The following is a 20,002-nucleotide window of genomic DNA, read 5'->3' on the forward strand; positions in this document are numbered from 1 at the left end:
ATGCCCTCTATTTACTCTCTCGTCATAAATTTGCAAAGTAACCTGGTTAGTTTGCAGACTGTAGTTATATTGGCCATCTCTTAGGCCTTTGCCTGATTGAGTGTTTTCTCTATGGGTGTTCAAATTTTTGGAAGGAAGACAAGGTCCTTCTCTACTTTCATTTTCTGAATTAGTCATCCCATGTCTATCCATGGTTGTCTTCCCAAGTCCTTCTACAGTACTTGGGTGGCTCCTAACAAACTTTGCAAAAGAGTCTTTGAGGCAGTCGACCTTACTTATGACAATTGACAAAAGATCATATATTGAGTTTACAGTTTGAGCTGTAAGCAAACATTGTCTAGAGAGGAAGTCTGTCACATTTTCCCCCTTTAAATTTGCTACATCTCCCTCCTGTGCAAAAAAGGCTGTTGCTGGGTTCCAAGGAGGGGAGCCATTCTCCGAGAGGGAGGAGGACAACTCCACACGCTGTCTGCTCTCCAGTTCGGTTTGTAAGTCCCATTCCAATGAGTTACATAAATTAAATTTATCTGATCAGGTGCCTGCGAATGAGTTACTTACTGGAACAGACTGTCTGTTTGCAATATAATCTTCCATTTTCTGCTGCTTAAATGGCTTGGATAAACTCTCTGCTGCAGAGTGCTGTCTCTTCCTCCTTTTCCCCATTTATGTTTGTTAAAACAGGTTTAAAAATGTTTAAAACTAGGTTTAAAAAGGTTAGAATGGGTTAAAATGGCTTTAAAAGGTTTAAAAAGGTTAAAATAAATTAAAAGGGGTAGGTTAAAAATACAATATTAAAAGAGGTTAAAATAAAAATGAAGTAAAATAAAATAAAGCTTTTACTTTTGGAGGAGCTCTTTACAGCCTTTGCTGCCTATCCACCATCTTGGCTCCTCCCCCCTCACTTTAAATAATTATAGCTTTCTCCTTCCAGAATCTTCCACATCAATTTTGTGACACAACAAGGATACTTCTGACCTGATTTCTCTCACAAAATTATCAGGGTTCCTAGGAATAGAGAATTACTTTCAAAGTCAAAGTTTGTGATGTAGAAAGTACGGAAGAAAAACATTAGAATGCCACCCATTATAATTTTATAGTGCTCTCAAGGACAACTTGAGGAAAGCTGACTTAAGCTTTGTATGGAAAAAATTCTCTTTATTAGTTGTGCCAGAAATAGTGGAAGGATGTCATCGCTCTTTGTGCAAATATCTCTAAAATTGCAGGTTCTCATATTCACTGGTAAAATGGAGCAGTTAAAGCCTATTTGTTTGTTGAAGCTCATGATAGGAAAAGCTGGTTAATGAACAGTCAAGCAGTTTAGTCTGAGGACTAAATTATCACTGACTGTTTCATACATGATACAGAGCATGGTCCTTCGTTGTATATACATCCATTGCCTTTTTCTTCCTCCCAGAGTGGGTGCCTTTGCTGGCTAGTTGTCATAAGTTATCTATTTGCTTTTAAGAGCTAGAAATGACACTATCTACTTTTGCAGTTATTTTTCTGTTAATTTTGGAATGAATTATTTTAAATAGTTCTTACTATGAATGTTGTGGTTGACTATTCATTTTATGACAAATTAATGCAGTGAATCATTTTGAGATAAGAAAGGTGACATGAAAGTATAAAGATAAATAGGGGCTCATGCATATGGAAATTTTTATTTAATAGCGGTCCATCAAAGACATGAATATTTAACAATGAGGACAACAGAGTTCCTTGTTGCTTCCATAGATGAGTAATAGGTTCATGAAATAACTTAGAATATAGTTGATCTTTTGATAAATGTTTGAATTTTGTGTTATTTGAACTATTTCCAAACTGTTGGGAATTTGAGCATTCCTTAGAAATGCCTCTAAATTTCTGGCTTCTGGTTTGCACGCACGGTGCTTGCGGACGTGCAGGAAGAGCTCTCTCCCTGCCGTCTGATCCTTCTTATTTGGAGGACCCTGAAAAGGGTCGAAAGTCCCCATGGAGGGGCGACCACCGCAAGGAGGCCCTTCCTGTGATCGTGGAAGGGTGGCAGCCCTCCGCTTGAATCCAGAGCAGCTCCTTTTGGCCTGAAGAAGAGATCAGCCATCAAGTTGGTCGATCGTTAAGCCTTTCCCTGCCAAAAGCCTAAAGCACCATCTAGCACAATGAAGCAATCTGGAGGACCTGGATGAGACCTTACCTTTTTTATTCCCCTAACTACCTACCTGTGGGACTTTTTAAAAAATCTCCTCCCACTATTTTGAAAGACCGGTGACTGAATACTTGGGGAATAAATTTTAAAGCCTTAAAAGAAATCAAATGGCAAAGAAATTAAGCAATCTTATTTGTACTCACTAAAAAGCTTCTATTTTTGTGGGGACCTACCACCCTATTTCCTGTTTAAACTGTGAATTAAGGGAAAAAATAGACTAATTGAACAAAAGCTTTCTATTAATCTGGAAAAAGTCTTTACATTTTATTCTATATGCTATTGTTGACATCTTGTGGTGAAACTTGGTACAGCATGTAAACTTTCTTTTATTGTGAGAGTTGACTGAATAACAGAGCTGTCCTTGACATTACTTTTAAAGATAAGATAAGAATTTGGAACACCTGGCACTGAAAACAATCTTTAGGAATACTGGAGGTGGACAATCATTGATTCTTATTAAGATAGCCTCCATGAAAGACTCATCTATAAAAAACAATGAAATGGATGAATATATCCCACCACTTAATTATAAACTGATTCTTGATACACTTTTGGCAATGACTGAGCAAATTAAAGCCAAATTGCAAGATAAGTCTGACAGCCTAAAGCTACCAGTTCAAACTTTGACTTTAAATGATGAATTGACAATCCAAAAACAAACAGAAGAAGTGGAAGCTAATACTAAGATAGGAGACTTTAAAGAACAACAAACACAACTTACAGAGAACTTTGAAGCCCAAACCTTGATCTTAACTATAAAACCTACAACTCAAAAAACAACAGTACCTGAAGAAAGCAACATTAAGAGGGAAGATATTAACGGCTTTCAAATACAGTACGTTGAGGACCCAGCCAATCAATTGATAACCATAACATTAGCTACTACTTTTAACCTAAGCCAGATGGAATTGGAAGAAGAAAAAGACCAGACTGAACTAATGACAATTATATTACACCAAACATTGAAAATTGAGCTATTAAAGCAACTCTTCAATGACTACAAAGGGGACACTTTCTTTGCAAAACTGACATTTGGATGGTTTCCCTGGATTCAAACAATGTGTGTAGGAAGAAAGGGAGACACATGTGAGAATCTAAAGGCACCAATATGAAAGCCTGATTGGCACAAAAAGAAGGTGAGATTTAAAAAATTAGATTTGTCTCTTTCTTGGGATTTGTAAGAATAGAGCTTAATAATTTTTTTTTAATGGGCTAAGGTGAATTCTTAAAAAATATAAACTGATTTTATATTTAGGTTTTAGATTGTTAAGGGAAAACAAAATTAAGCTATTGGAACATAACTGAACTATATTATAGAATTTGGAATGATATAAATAAAAGACATTATTTTAATAATTGATGAACTATTAAGATGACATATAGAATATATTTGTTGTAATGATATAGATATAAATTAACTTTATATTTAACCTTTAGGTATTTAAGGGAAAGGAAAGTGGGCTATTAGAATTGATTTATATTATATAATTTGGAAGGATATAACAAAAGATATTTTCTAATAATTGATGAATTATTTAGACAATAAATAGAATTTACTTGTAAAAATAAGAATGCATTGAAATGAATAATGTAAGTTCTATAGATAGGATAAATACTTTTTACTGAAATAGGGAAATGTGGGTTACCCGAAAATTAAGTTTTTGCTTTCTTTCTTTCCTTTTCTTTATATATCATAGGCTATTCCAGGATATTCTATTGCAATTAGCTAAAAATTAAAAACAGGATATGAATATGTATAAGTGAAAATATATTGAAAATTCTTCTAATTGATTATGTCACAATTAGAAATGTATTAATTCAATTAATTTGATTATGTCAAAACCAAGGGAATCGGAGAGGGAATAATTTATTATTTGCAATTGTTTACTTTTGTACCCAACCAGTGTATTGCTTCACAAATATCTGAATGTAATTTTTTTTAAAATTAATAAAACTTGTACAAAAAAAAGGAAAAAAAAGAAATTCCTCTAAATTTCTGTACTTTTTTTAAAATAAAAGTATAATTGCACATCACTGCACTTCATTCTTGAAGCAAGCAATGGCTTTGACTCTTTCTCTTCTTTTTTTAAATTGCCTGTTACTCCCTTTATTTTTCAGTGAGAACATTATCATTCAGTCTATATTTCTATAGCCAAAAATTATGACAAGAAAAATACATTTTATTTTTCAGACTTCCAAAAACTGTTAGGGAGATGTACCCTCCTTACAGGGAATAATCATTGAATCTCTTTTCTGAATTTTGTAAAAATGGGAAGAATAATTCTGAAAAAGATTGTCACGGACACTTGTTTAGGATTAGATTTTGCCCATTTTCAGCCAAAGACCAAGTGTTTATTCTGAACATACTTGCTCTTAACAAAACAGGTAAGGTTCTTTGCTGCCCCTACTATTCCTTCTACTTCCACATCCATCCATAGGCATCTGTTCCTAACCATGATGACATTAAAAAGAGTATTGTGGATCACAACACAATGCAACATTATGACATGTTTCATCCCTTGCTCCCTGCCTCCATAGACATTGATGTATCTATTTTAGAATTATTAAAATGTGCAAACAAAAAACTTAGACCAAACCTTATCATGCTATTGGAGCTGTAGCTTGGTTATTGTTTATTAAGTTATGATAGTCATAAAAATCTTTAGTTAATTTCCTTCACTATTAGGAAGCATTTGAGAGGACAACTTTCTATTTGTTGGCAAGGTATGGTGATTTTAGCAAACCCATGTATGGTATGAAATATGCTTAATATTTTCTCTTTTTATATACAGTAGTTGCCATGTCTCGAATGGTGTAGGGTCTTGTTCTTGGATTAGAGGAACTTCAGTGTCCTTTCCAACTCTGTTATTCTGATTTCTTAAGACCTATGCAGAAGGAATACTTTGAATATTAATAACTAAACTGAATATCAAAATTCAACATTTTCACTTCTCAGCATTGTTTTTACTTCCACTTCTATTTTTCTTCTAATAAAACATTATATTAAAGATAGTAGAAAGAACATGGCATTTAAAATTGTAATTTAGGACTCTCTAGAGTAATATTGACACATTCATCTGTAGGTTTCAAGAAGAATGGAATGTGACATAATGGGTAAATCATGCAGTTGATTAACTAATTATTCAACAGTTTTGCAAAATATAATAATGACACATTTACTTGTAGTCAGACTTTTTCTTAATGGTTTTAAGACTTATTCTTTAGCTGTGCTATTTTGACATTCAAGGCTTTCTTAGAGCATTAAGTATTTTTTTTTTTAAAAAATCTTCTTTCCCTTTTACCTTCATAGAAAAAAGTAAATTTTTCACAACTCCGTTATGGAAGACCTTATTCAGCCTAATAATATAATATCTGAACGTATATCTTACAAAACAGTGTATGAAAAACTTGTTAATAATGTATAAAGGGTGCTTTGCCTCATTGAAACAGCCCTTTGATGTAAAATGTACCGTTTCCAATTGCCAGAGCACAATTGGGTTGCTTTAATCTGTAATAGGGGCTACTGTGACCCTGAATACAATCCATATTACCACACTGAAGCAGGTGATCCAGGCAGATAAATCTCACCTCCAAACATTGCTGCACTGAGGCAGAAGAACCAATGGCTTTCAGGAGCCAAGATGCTTAATTGAGGCAGACAGTCAGCAGTCATTAGTCAGCAGTCATATTCAATCTTTCTTTTACTTTGAGTTCAATTCAGTTCACAGTGTATAAAATACTATTTCAAGCAAAAATGTAAAAACAGTGTCCACTGAATTCATCAAGCTTGCTCCATAGCTCAGGTTGCCAATCCTGGAGGACAAAATTCTGACACCCATTTATATCAGGTGCAGAACCTGGGAGAAACATTTATTTCCAAATAAGTTTTTTCCCCGTTTTGGCAGCTTTTTAAATAAACCCTCATAGAAAGTGATTTTCTTTAAAGTCAATATATCTAGGAAGTTTGACTCTCCTGGTTTCAGAGCTAGAGATTGTTTTTTCTTATTGTATTACCAAATTCTATTATAGTATATGGAAATATGACTGCAATTTTGCTTCCATATCTGTGACATTTTGTTGTATCTATAGTTCAGATTTCTTCTAATCTGGGTCATAGGTCCATTCTTCTTTGGAAAAAGGTGAAGGCCGAAGCAATAAGTGAAGTTCTATTGTGGATTAATTTCACATTTATAATCAGCAGGCTATTAGCTACACAATTAACAATACTTTCCTATCTTTTCCTGACTCTGAAAAAGTGATGTAATTTTCTTTTGGAAATTTCAGAACTAAAACATTTTCAGACTCTGAAGTGTTGTCATTCAGTTCTATGCTAGATCAAGTAAAACCCAGTCTATTCATGAAATATTATCATTGAAAAAATGTGTAGCGTAATTACTTTCTTCCAGCATTGTCTGTCTTTGGCTTTTCTTGTGACTAGATGGAAGATAGGAACGGAGGACAATATATTTAAATTTTAATAACCCTAGTATTGCTTCTACTTGGAGTGATAATATTGGTGGCAGTACTTTCTGACATAATTCACACATTGCATTAAGCCATAGTTTGACTTCCAAACTATGGTTTTTAGCTAGTTTTATTCATGAATCCATGGCTTATTCAACAAAGTTTGTTTAAAAAATTCTAGTGTGATGCAGGAACCCAGCCACTATGTGAAGTCAGCTGCTATGTGACATGGCTGTGTGGAAGTTACTGTACATTATTAATGCGACTATTGTGTGTGGGGGCTGCTGTTAACTAGGCTGAATCAATTGCCCATTGTGTGACTCATTTAATTTAATTTAATTTAATAATTTGATTTCTATACCGCCCTTCTCCCGAAGGACTCAGGGCGGTGAACAGGGCAATACACAATAAAAATCGAATACAAAAATTAAAAAGCCATTAAACATCATGCCCATAAAATCAATACATATTAAAGTTAAAACTAGTTTTAAAAACCCAACCCCATCCCGTCAGACCAGGCCAGCTTGTTCAAAAAAGAATGTTTTGAGATCGCGCCGGAAGGAGCGAAGGTCGGGGGCCATCCGGAGCTCAACTGGTAAGCGGTTCCAAAGGTCTGGCGCGCCCACAGAGAACGCTCTCCCCCTGGGGGTCACCAATCGGCATTCTTTGATCGGCGGCACCCTGAGGAGGCCCTGTCTGTGGGAGCGCACTGGACAGAGGGAAGTTGACGCTGGCCGCAGGGGTTGCCGTAGGTAATCCGGACCCATGCCATGAAGGGCTTTGTAAGTCATAACTAACACCTTGAACCTCACCCGGAGAGCAACCGGTAGCCAATGCAGCTCGCGGAGCAAAGGTGTAACATGGGAGTATCGCGAAACTCCCAAGACAACTCGCGCGGCTGCATTCTGCACCAGTTGGAGTCTCCGGGTGGACCTCAAGGGCAGCCCCATGTAGAGAGCATTACAGTAGTCTAGACGAGAGGTCACGAGCGCATGAGTGACTGTGCGCAAGGCATCCCGGTCTAGATAGGGCCGCAACTGGTGCACCAGGCGAACCTGGGCAAAGGCCCCCCTAGTCACAGCTCCAATATGCTCTTCCAAAGAGAGCTGTGAGTCTAGAAGGACCCCCAAGTTGCGGGCCCTATCTACGGGGGGGTAATAGCTCACCCCCCATGGCCAATGATGGAATAATCGGAATTTCCCGGGATGCCGGCACGAACAGCCACTCAGTCTTGTCAGGGTTGAGTCGAAGCCTGTTCCTCCCCATCCAGACCCGGACCGCCTCCAGGCAACGGGACATCACGTCGAGGGCATCGCTGGGGTGGTTTGGGGTCGAAATAAAAAGCTGGGTATCATCAGCATATTGGTGATACCCAACTCCAAAACCACGAATGATCTCACCCAGCGGCTTCATATAGATGTTGAACAGGAGAGGCGAGAGAACCGATCCCTGAGGGACTCCACAAATGAGAGGTCTCAAGGTCGATCTCTGCCCCCCTGCCAACACCGACTGCGAACGTCCCAGAAGGTAAGAGGAGAACCACTGGAGAACTGTGCCTCCCACTCCTAACCCTCTGAGACGTCGCAGCAGGATACCATGGTCGATGGTATCAAAAGCCGCTGAGAGGTCTAAAAGGACTAGGACAGAGGAGCAACCTCTGTCCCGAGCCCGCCAGAGATCATTCACCAGCGCGACCAATGCCGTCTCCGTGCTGTACCCGGGCCTGAAACCCGATTGGTACGGGTCTAGGTAATTTACCTGGATGGGGGAATTTTGAGTTTTATGAAAACCCTAATCCAGGTCTTTAACTTGTGTAAACACCATAGAAATCTGTCATATTTTGGTTAACTCTCTCCAGCCCATTGTGTTGTGCACAGTATTTACCAAAAGGTTAAAAGTTTCTTCCTTGTTCTGAGAAAGGGGAGAACCAAAGACCTAAGAGAAGTGGTATCTTCGCCTCTGCTTCCTTTCTAATATTTGCCTTGTGCATTATCAGGGGAAATTAATAAACAAAACAAAACAGAAAGCAGTGAGATCAGTCTGCCATGGTGCCAACCCTAATTATGGCACTGCAATGTTTAATTTTATTATGTTAATTTTGGTTTCATTTTTTTAAATAAAAAAATATAAGCCTCCTTTGCAACTTAGAAGATGTAAAAATGATTCATGCTTATCTGTCAGTCATCCTGGATCAACTAAGCAATGTACCTTTCCCTTCCCTCCCTATTTTTAAAAATAGGGCTGAATTTTATCAGAAAAAATGAGGGGAAAAAAATATTAACAATGTCCTTCTCAACAAATGTAAGAAACTGAACTTAGTTTACTCTGTCAGGCTTTCTATAGTTTCATCATAGGATTTGAAAAAGCATTTCCTCATTAGCGTTTATGATAGACTGATTTATTTCAATATTAAAAGGTATATTTTATTGTTGTAGTGTTGGTACTAATATGATGATGATGATGATAATGATGATGGTTTGGATCTTGGATACAGCCAAGAAATGAAGCGGGATATGTTGTGACTCAGGGCCAGCCTGTGGTTTCGGCAGCCGGCTCAGATGTGTCGGATGACTCAGATGAGGGGGAGGAGGACCGTGTGGGAGACGAACCGGTTGATGATGGCGTGGAGGCTTGGCAGAGTTCCCAGCCGGGGCCCTCTTCTCAGCTGCGTGAGCCCGATAGTGCGGAAGATGATGACCCACAGCTGGCCCTGTTCAAGGACGCCCGACGCAGGAGGCAGTCGAGCAGGAACAAACAAAGAAAGAATGTGGGACTCCTCGGGAGGAGGCACAGGGAGACCACGCCCTGAGCTCTCTATAAAAGGAGTGTTTGGGGAGGGGCTGGTTGCTGAAAGCAACTTTTCCGCTTGAGAAGACAAGCTCTAGTGTTTTTGTTAACTGCGTAATAAATCTTGGCGGATGCCTTTTAGCCTTGGACGCTCTCCAGTCTCTTCTTTCTAAATAGGGGTTTGCCTTTACAAGGCCAGAGGAGGGCTGGTTCAGAACAGGATAGAGGAGGGAGCAAAGTTGTGTTTGTTTTCTATCTGAAAGCATTCAAAAGCTCTTCCTGAGCTGGCTTTTGCTCCCCTCCTCTTTGGAGGGAAATTGTGTACACTAGTGAAATGCTTGAATGTAATCTTGGTTTGAATTCTCCAGTAAATTAATTGGGGTGGTGGGTGGTTAGCAGAGCATGTTTGAATAAATACAACCAAACTTATTAACAGAAATTAGAGGTTAAGCCTTCAGGTCCAAAAAGATGAGCAAAGTTTACTAAGAATAAAGTTTCACGAGAAAGCCTGCATCAAATTTATTCATGGGGGGGAGGGGAGGGAAAGATGGAAAAAAGGGAAAAAAAAACTCTGTTCTTGTAGGGAAAAAAACTCCTGAAAGTCTTTCCCTTAGGACAAGGAAAGCAGACATTGTATGCTATTTCCATTCCTAATATCCGAGGTGGTTTTAAGTGCAGCGTCAAAGCTGTTAAACTCTGTCTCCAAAAGTTTGTATTCTTGTTTCTTCATTGCATGAGTTTTTGCCTAGAAGTCACTCTGCCTCATGCTGCATCTCCTAATTTATTCTTAAGGTGGCAACTTGATTTTTTTTTCTTGAGAAATCTGAAACCGAAGTGTACATTCTGTGCATCACAGTGTAAACATTTCCTTTATTCCAGGTTATGGCTATTGGACGCACCTTTGAAGAGAGCTTCCAGAAGGCTTTAAGAATGTGCCACCCATCCATTGATGGCTTCACATCATGCTTGCCAATGAATAAAGATTGGCCTGCTGAGGTGGATCTCAGAAGCGAACTATCTGACGCCTCCAGTACACGAATGTATGCAGTGGCCAAGGTACTGTGAGAAGCAGTTGAATTTTCATCTTGCCTCTAGCTAAAGATGAAGCATTATTTTCCAGCTAGCAGCAAGATAAAAGATCAGCACTTTCCATGTTTTTTCTTAAACAAAGGTAATGGAATATTCATTTAGAACATTTTCAATGTGGCAGAATTCTTGTTTTAATGGAGCAAACTATTCTGCCAAACAAGACTTTTGTTGAAATTATCTTATGGTATCAAAGTCTCCAGCAAGTTTTTTTTTCTTATGATCAAGAAGGCCATAGGTAGTCTGGGTGGCAGCCTTTACATTAAATCCTTAATAATTAAGAAGCAGGAAGAACAAGCCTGTTGTTAATTTTCTTTCTCTGAAATAGACTACTTTTCCAATTCCCCTAAGCCATTATGCAGTCTGTTTATAGCATTAGCCTAAGAAGACTAGACACTGATTCTTCCAGAATATGGAATTATTCAAATACGTATTATATTCTTTTCTGTTTTGATATTTCAGCTTTCTTTACTTGTTAAAATTCATCTAGACGGCTGGAACTTGCTGGTCAGAAATCTTTAACAATTGTTATGACACTTAAAGAATGAATTATTTATTCCTGTTGGTGCAGTGCCACATTAAGTCCGTTTGCTAGACTTGTCAAAAATCTTTTAACTCTCACTTTTCTCAAAATCCAACATTTGGAGATGGAGAAGGAATTTTGACTCTGTGCTTTGAAAAAATGTAGTTAAAAACTTTGTACTGTGATATTACTTTCCTATTTTTAAAAAGATGTAAAATAGATATAGGGCTAAATAATTGCAGAGTCACATCCAAATTACATGATTCATTACTACATGTTATGTATTTGATGATGCTGATTGTTTGTTAAGCTGCCAACAATAATGCTGTAGGACTTAGATGTTAATTAGACTTCTGGTGTATACAACTTCAGGATTGATGTAGAGATTTATATAAATGGATGCTCAAATCCTTGCACATAGAAAACTAGTGTGCTATGAAGAAAATTAGCTGGTACTTATTATTTAGTGGGCATATAGACTGAATAATTAAGTCATATTTCTCTATAGGTTTTAATAGGCAACTGTGCCTCAGCTGGCCAAGGTCCTTTTTTCCTGGAAAACATTATTTACATATTTGTTGGTATCTTAAAATGTAATTCAAAAATGTATAAGTAAGCAACTTTGTAGAATTTAAGTAGCTGCTGTTATTTCCTTTGGGTTTTTTTTAATTCGGCTAAAGATACATGGCTGCATATATTTTCTCAGTTGAAAGGAACCAGTTGCTTCACTGGACATACAAGACTTCATGAGAAAGAAGAGACTGATGTCAATAGGTTGTTTACATGCTTGAATGATCGGGAAGAATGCTGTAGTGCCTATCATCACATTTGCTTCTCTCAAGGAATACTTCCTACCTTGATAAATATGCCAACATATTGAATCATCATCACAGAATCATGCCATATGACTGCATCTGGGCCATAATCAGATCTGTTGGCTCCCAGTGTTGCTAAAACACATCTTTTTAGTTTCCAGAAGTTGCACTTCATATAGGAAACAATGAGCAAGCTGTCCAACAAAGTTGGTCTTTTCCAATTGATCTTTTCAGAAGGAACCACTGGGCTCCCTAGAACTTAATTTGAAAGCTATAGGCAGTGTGTATTTGAAGATCAGTTTCATGGAAGGAATCTAATTCTAATAAGATCTAAACTACTTTGAACTGAATTTTCATGCCCATTCCATTGAGATGGGGAATTTTCCCTTGTAAGGTTATGTAAGGTTGACAATAAAAAAACAAAAAAAACATTTTGTTCCAAAAAGAATATGCAGTCTTTGAACCTATTTGACTAATCTTGTGTATACCTCCTTACATGATTCCAGCTAAAGCTTAAAAATAATAATATAATATTATTAAGTGAAAGTATGCCAGACTGCAATTATAGTATATAGGTCAGCTTGTATAAATTTAAAACTTTGAAATGAGTTTTTGAATAGAAATGAAACTTTTGAACACAATTTATAACATCTGGAATTAGAATAAAGAGTATACAATTTTAAAGGAAAATGGAGGGAATATTAAGCAAGAAGGGCTTTTTACAGAAAAAATAAAATAAAATCAGAATTAAACTAGTTAAATTAATAAATGATGTGGATCACAGTTAAAAAGCAGTCAATATTTATAAACTATTGGTGAAAGTTAGATTAAGAAAGAGCTAGATTTCAGAATAGATTCAAGACAGAAATAACTACTATTTTAACTTATTGTTATAGTTTTTGGGCATCTTGTTTAATCTCTTTTAACTTTTGTATTCTTGTTTTTTAACATGTATTGCCCTGTTCACCGCCCTGAGTCCTTCGAGACAAGGGCGGTATACAAATAAAATTATTATTATTATTATTATTATTATTATTATTATTATTATTATTATTATTATTATTATTATTATTATTATTATTATTATTATTATTATTATTATTATTATTATTAAATATTTTCATTCAATGCAGTGTTCAGGAATAAGTCAGTTAATTCATGAAACCATGACTAATCCACTTCCCTTTCTGGTAGGCCTTGAATGAAAACTTCCCTATCGATGATATCCATAGACTTACAGACATTGATAAATGGTTCATCTTTAAAATGCGTAATATTGTGAACATGGAGAACAACTTAAAAGCTTTTGATAGGTGAGTCTATTAAACTTCCTTTTAAAGACAGCCAGGTATGTTATGTTGTATTATTCTAATGTCAGATAATTGTTTCTATGAAAGTGCTGGTAAGAAAAAAATTCTGCATACTGTATCCTTGCCTTCCCCCTTTTTAAATAGTTAACTGGTGTACTAAGGGTGGTCATGTGAATGCAACCATAAACACATGGCTGTTGCTGAGTGGACTGGTTGACTTGCTGCTCCAGTCTCGCCTCCTATTTGGATTACCCCACTGCCTTCTCTACACACTATTTTGAATTTCATTCTTGATTTAGTCTCCATCCTGATGCTATTCCATATTTATGTTTCTAATAATGTTTATCTTTTTTAAAGTGAGTATGAATGAATATCAGTATGTCAGGCATTTATCAAGGTGTATGCTCCAGTTAGGGTCCACTGTTGACCCATAGCATCCTGTCCTTTACGTCCCTTGACTTCTTCTTTAGATGTTGTGTCAAATTGAGTCCAAAAGGGCAGGATAAGTGAGAGGGCAGCTTTGGCACTGCCAAAAAGATAAATTAATTATTCAAGAGAGATTCATGAAGTGTATTGTATTTGAGCTCTCCAGAATTTCAAGTCTTAGTTATAGTTATAATTCAATCTGTCTTTTATTTTATTGGTGCGTTCAGGTCTGCCTTTATTCCTGCTGACTGCTTAGACAAATCCATGCAGTTTTCTTGGCAGCATTTTCAGAAGTGGCTTGCCATTGCTGTCTTCATAGGATTATGAGTCACCCAGCTGTTCCTAGCCTTTTGCCTTTGAGCACTATACCAAACTGGCTCTCCTATGTATTTGTTTACTATGCAATATTTTATAGAAGATTATTAAGCAAAAATTGTTTTTAAAAACGGTTGAATACTTTTCCAAAATATAACATCACCAGTTGACATGTAGCATGGTGGTAAAAGTGCTGGAACCATGTTCTAGTCCACCATCAGTATGGAAATTCTAGTCACTCCTTGCCTCACTTGAGTCTGGAGAAGATTTAAAATTTAGGTAAGAATATGTGACCTATTTCATGTACCTTCATTCCCAACCATTAAGGTCCTAATTTTTGAATCATATCTCAAAACCGGGTGTGCTAAAGAAGTAAGACAAAAGGCTTGATGAAGGCTTGAAAACTGATGGCATAAATTGACTTCACATAACATTCAACTAGTCATTTGCATTTTAGCTTATTGTGTTGACAAACCCAGACCATAATGTTAATGATTCAGTGTGGTATGGTAATCCAGACAGTTGGATTAGCCTAGTAAATATTGGTTCATGAGCCATTGGTGAACAGAGAGAAGGTGTGGCAAATGAGAGAGGAGCAGCGAATGTAAAGGATCTATTGTGGCCGGGGCAGAGGATAGGAAGCAGGGAGGAGAGGTAAGTGTCAGAGAAGGCAAAAAAAATAAAAAATCTCTTCCTCTCCATGCTAACCTGAGAGTAGTTGCAACTTTGCCAAGAGGCCTGAGAAATGGAGCTTTGCTTTGACCAGTAGGAGTTGTAGGTTTGTAGAAAGGATTTCATGAGTTTGATATTCGTCCGAGCCCAGGAAAACATCTATGGTTACAGGGGAGTTCTGATCTTTCTAGCAGCCAGAGCAGACATAGCCATGGAAACAGGAGTCATATAGGAGGAATTAATCCTACAGTGGGCCTGCAGATAAGTGACAACCTTCAAGTTCTTCCTCCGTGTGATACGGAAAATTCTGTTCTGCTTTGTGATGGAAAACATCAGTATAGAGGTCTGACATGGACACAAGTGTCTGTAGATCTTGTGGTTTTTATCAAAATCATGAAAGCAGGATCATATCATCTCTTTTTTCCCTTCATATGTGTGTGACACGATGGCGTGATGGCCGATTTTTATCATCCTGCCCATCCTGTGGATATACTCAAGTAAATAACTACTCTAATCTAGACCAGAGAAGCTGTCTAGATGAGCCTCTAGTCTGACACCTTAATCATCTTGTCAAACCTTCTCTTTTGGGGCAGCTACAATTGAAGATGTAGTTAGATAGAAAATAGTATTTTAGTTCTTGTACATGAATGCATAAAATGCATAAAATGTCAGTCAGTGTTCTGCTCTGCTATTGTGGTCCATCTTCCCTTCCCATTTTCTTACTTGTATTTTATGAGGTCTACAGAGGGTCTTTATTGAATTGCTGCCTGCATATTTAGGGCATTTTTCTTAACCTGGAGATGCCAATAAATTTTGACAGCCAGAAGAGGGCACCAGAAACTCACAATGTAGCAAATAATTAAATAAATACATTCCACTGTCAGGAAGAAACTTGGCAGAAGGTTTGAAATATTGTTATGAAAAAAGGCTTTTCATCTAATCTTTGTTCTGCTCCTTTGACAATCTGTAAATTTTTAATTGAGTAGTTTTCATTTTACTCAGAAAGTCAGCTGGAGCTTTAGCTAAGCTTAAGCAACTATGGAAGAATAGTTTGATAGATAATTTACCATGCACACATATCTCAGGTAATTTCCCCTTTAACTTCCATGTTTTGTTATACTGTCTTTCTGATTTCACTTAAAAGGAAATAGCTATATGCATTCAATTACCCATATTTTTGATAGGTTCCATTTCTTTTGTGATTGATTATAGCTAGCCTTTTGTATAAACTTCGACCCGTAAATGAATCAAAAACAATTTGAGTGTTTTTATTAATGCCTTTTCCATTATGCTAGACTATAAAATATATTTTAAGGAGAAATAATACTAATGTTATTATCTACACTGGCACGAGATGTAAGAAAATGAATGGACGATGAATAAAGTACAAGCATATGCACCAACCTATAGCTAGTGGAGTGGACAACCAGCTTGATGATTTTGGTTAGCCCTTTTGACCCTCTCCTCAGTTGCTGCTGCTTAAATTCTATAGCAATTTTATTAGACATTAATGCTTCTATAAAATTTTCAATTGCTTTCATATTTTTGAAAAAAAAAACTCATTTGTTACTTACACATCCTTTATTGGTGTTTTGTTACTTACATGTCCTTTATTGGTGCTAGCAGCAAAAACCCAGATAAATGTTCACAAACACTTCTGTATGCTATTTTGTATGTTTTTCCCCCCCAAATCTGGAGATTTTCCTATAATATTTTATCCATACTGTTCACTGCAAATTATATTGCAAAATTCTGGAAAATGTATATTACAACATGCAACTCTGTTTTGTAATATCTTTCATATCAGAAAGCACAAAAAACCATACATATAAATATCTTCATGCAATGAATTTCTCATCCATCCCTATTCTCAGCTATATGAGAATACAGCTTGCAATAGAAGAGGGAAGAGGCAAGAGAACAGAAAGCAGCATTAATGACTGAAATTAATAGGGTTTAGGGTGATTAGAGGCAGGCATGTAGGCAGGCAGGCAGGCAGGCAGGTAGGAAGGAAGGAAGGAAGGGGGGGAAGTAAGAAAGTAGTATAGAGATAGTCTTCTTTTGACTATAGTTTGGCAGACTATCCTAGACTGCATTCAGGATTAATTTCTGTCCTTCCTTCTGTTGCTGCTTTGCAATAAGCCTTGGAGGAGAATTTGACAACAACCCATACATTTGGTTTTAACCCATATGTATGGGTTGTTGTCAAATTTGGTTTTAAGCCATAGTGATCCTAGAGACATACACTCACCATCTACCATGGCTTATGAGGACATAATAGTGTGAAGAGAGAAATATATTAATAATGTCTTTGCACTAGAGTATTTACTGAAATGTAAAGTAAATATGATTTCAATTTAGGAGTGATTTCTATATGTAACCTTGGGTAGAACTTTTTAAATTTAAAAATTTAAATTTATTGCCAAAGAAAGTTAATGAAATAATGAATTGGTTATGGCATTTTTATGCTACCCCAGTGTCCTGCTGATTTCATTCACCATTCCAAACTCACCTTTCCAAATTCATTTTATACTATGTTCCCTGGAGAACTGTTTTCAACAAAAAATAACTTATTGTAACATAATCTTTATTTAAGATATTTTTGCAATGTTGAAATGTGACTGGAGATACAATGGAACTTCCTTACTGCTTGATCAGCATCTCTGCAACATTCTTTCTGTTACCATTATTTGTGTTTGCATTATAGAAATGTCTAGAAAGCTGGAACATATAACTCTTTTTTTCTTTTTTAATTTTTGCAATTTGATTTGTTAGGCAGATAAAGATAATGAAGAGATTAAATATAATGAAATGAATTTACAGTAAGAAGAAAAATGAATCTTACATGTATTATGCATGCTTGGCGTGCTATAGATGCTTATTCAGTTATGGGTTTATAGTTCACACAAAATTGGCTAATCTCAGATGGTCAGTTTGTAATCTGTATCTCCTGGACCAAATCTACCCTTATCCACTTTTACTCTGGAAGTAAAATATATACTCTGGAAGCTTACCAAAATACATAATGTCATAGGTTTCCTGTGGATTACTTGTCTGCCACTCAAATATACATTTCATTCTATGATGCCATACATGTGGTCCACTAACAAGAAAATTTGACTACCTTCTGGCCATATTGTGGAACAAAATTGTCCTTTGTATTTCATGCAATTATTGGGGAAATAGAGCGATCGTGGGACATTGTGTATTTCTATCCTAGAAATATAAGTTTGGTATTATTGCTATATATTCAGAAGAAAGCAAAGAAGTAACACATAGAGTAAGTGATCTTTCCTCCTCCTGAGAGGGTGTATGTGTGTGAGAATGTGTTTGTGTGTATGCATTTAGGAAAAGGAGAAATATATGTTTAGAATAGAATAGAATAATGTTTCCTCTCTGAGATTATAATATTAAAAAGGGTAAATATGTGAAATAATTTGGAAGAGACAAAGAAAGAGAATAAAAGTTCTACCCTCCATCCTCTATTTAAATGGCTTTTCCTGGGAGATGATGGACTCAGCTGAAACCTATTTGTGACTAATGTGTATTTAAGACATTCTGGACACAGAATCAAGAAAGTATGAACTGGGAATTTTAAGAAGTCATTGTTTAAAGAAGAAATATAAGTTTAAATCATCTCTAGAATTTTTCATCCAGCTCCTGTTTGAAAACCAGCACTGAGAGGAGAGTGCATTACTGTAATTGGGAGACAATTCCTCTGCTTAGTTAACCCTTACAGTGAAAAAAATCCCTCTGATACTCTGCCTGAATCTCCTCCAAAATAACATTTCACTTAAAGTCTGTATTTAACACACTTCCCTTATTTTGAAGAGTTTTCCACTGTTAGGAAAATCTGAATTCTTCTTTCCTAATGCTACCAGCATAGCTAGGGATAGATGCTACCTATTGTGGCTTAGACTTTCTTTATAGACATAATTTCTGAGAATTCTTCCTTGTGAAACTGGTTTTAAGAGTTTCTGTTTGGCTTTCAAAAATATTTGACGATGTTTTTCATTGTCACTGATAAGAACTATTATAATTGGTTGCACAGTCACCCAGATGTTTAGACTGGATTTGGCATTTTGGCATGCTGAGTGGACCTCAGACAGGCAAATGTTATTGTTTGATGGTATTTAAAGGTAGCATCGCAAGATGTAAACTATTTCAAGTAACATTGTCTTTTGCAGTTGACTGATAGCGATTTTGACAATGCTGATCAATGTTCTAGTGGTGCGCTAGTTGTTTTGAAATTGTACTCAGGGCACCTATTACTTTTGGTACTACCTTATGACAGTCAAAGAGAGTGAGAACAATCAGTCAGTGGAAGGGCCTGCCTCGAGAACTTGTGGGTACTCCATCACCAGAGGTTTTTTAAAAAGAGATTGGACAGCCATTTGTCCAGAAGGGTATGGTGTCTCTTGCTCGAGCAAGGGGATTGGACTAGAAGACCTTCAATGTCCCTTCCAACTCTGTCATTCTATGATTCTATATCTATAAGAGATTTTTTTAAAAGGCTAGAAAAGTTTTTAAAAGAGAGATAATTCTGTTCTTTTTACAGTTCATTGAAATTTTTCACAATTATAGAAATAATGTCCATGTCTCATGCTGTAAATAAATTGCAACAGTGGGTACTCCATCACTATGTGTGTTCCATCCAGTTTTTAAGAAGAAATTGGACAGTTATTTGTCTGAAATGGTATAGGGTCTTCTGCTTGAGTAGGAGGTTGGACTATAAGACCTCCAATGTCCCTGTTATAGAGATAACAAAAAAGAGACTTACCAATGTTTTGCTTTTATGTATGTTGTAATTTTAAATAAAGTATAGAACTGGAATATTATAAAGCAGGGACTGATTTTTCCCCCACCAAGAAATGGAAAAATACAAACATAGTTAGAAAAATTGAGAACTAATATCTATTTTCCACCTCTGAAACTATAAAACATTATATTTTCAAGTTCCTTTGATGTAGGTAGAGAGGGAGAAAGAAAGCTAACAGTGAATAGAAATTTACTGCTAAGGATGAGAATATAATCCAAAATATTTTTGAACACTACCATTAATAACAGTTTAATGTCAAACTTAAGTCAATAGATTAAAATCCTTTCTATTTCCTATCTTCTGGCTACTTCAAACAAATCTGTAAAGGAGTTGTTTTCTGGTGGACTTTCCTTCTGTGAGAAAGGGGCAAAAAACCTGCAAAAATAGCTGATCTGGCAAATGCATCTTAGATCTATGTTTACTCTGTGTCCAGGGAGATGGTTGAACTGACATAAAATCTATCTGCAGGTAAACAAGTGTGACCAGCCTTTTAAAATACCACTTTTCAGAGTGATGTTCTACATGCATTGTTGTACAAGTTAGGAATAAAAAGTTCTTCCTTATCTTAATATCACTGAAAAGTAATTTATCTACCTTTAG

The 20,002-nt window shown here is 36.3% G+C and overlaps 1 protein-coding gene across 1 annotated transcript in view; it reads left to right on the forward strand.

Moving 5' to 3' along the window:
* Positions 1 to 20,002, forward strand: part of CPS1 (carbamoyl-phosphate synthase 1) — a gene marked incomplete at its 3' end in the record, with an annotated part of 181,118 nt that overhangs the window by 78,462 nt on the left and 82,654 nt on the right. Inside the window, exons 20-21 of the mRNA XM_081313498.1 lie at positions 10,316 to 10,492; positions 13,055 to 13,173. Coding sequence (XP_081169624.1) covers positions 10,316 to 10,492; positions 13,055 to 13,173 — 296 coding nt within the window. The remainder of the gene's footprint in view (positions 1 to 10,315; positions 10,493 to 13,054; positions 13,174 to 20,002) is intronic.

Source organism: Vipera berus, assembly GCF_964194415.1.
Source record: "Vipera berus genome assembly, chromosome: 1".
Lineage (NCBI taxonomy): Eukaryota > Metazoa > Chordata > Lepidosauria > Squamata > Viperidae > Vipera > Vipera berus.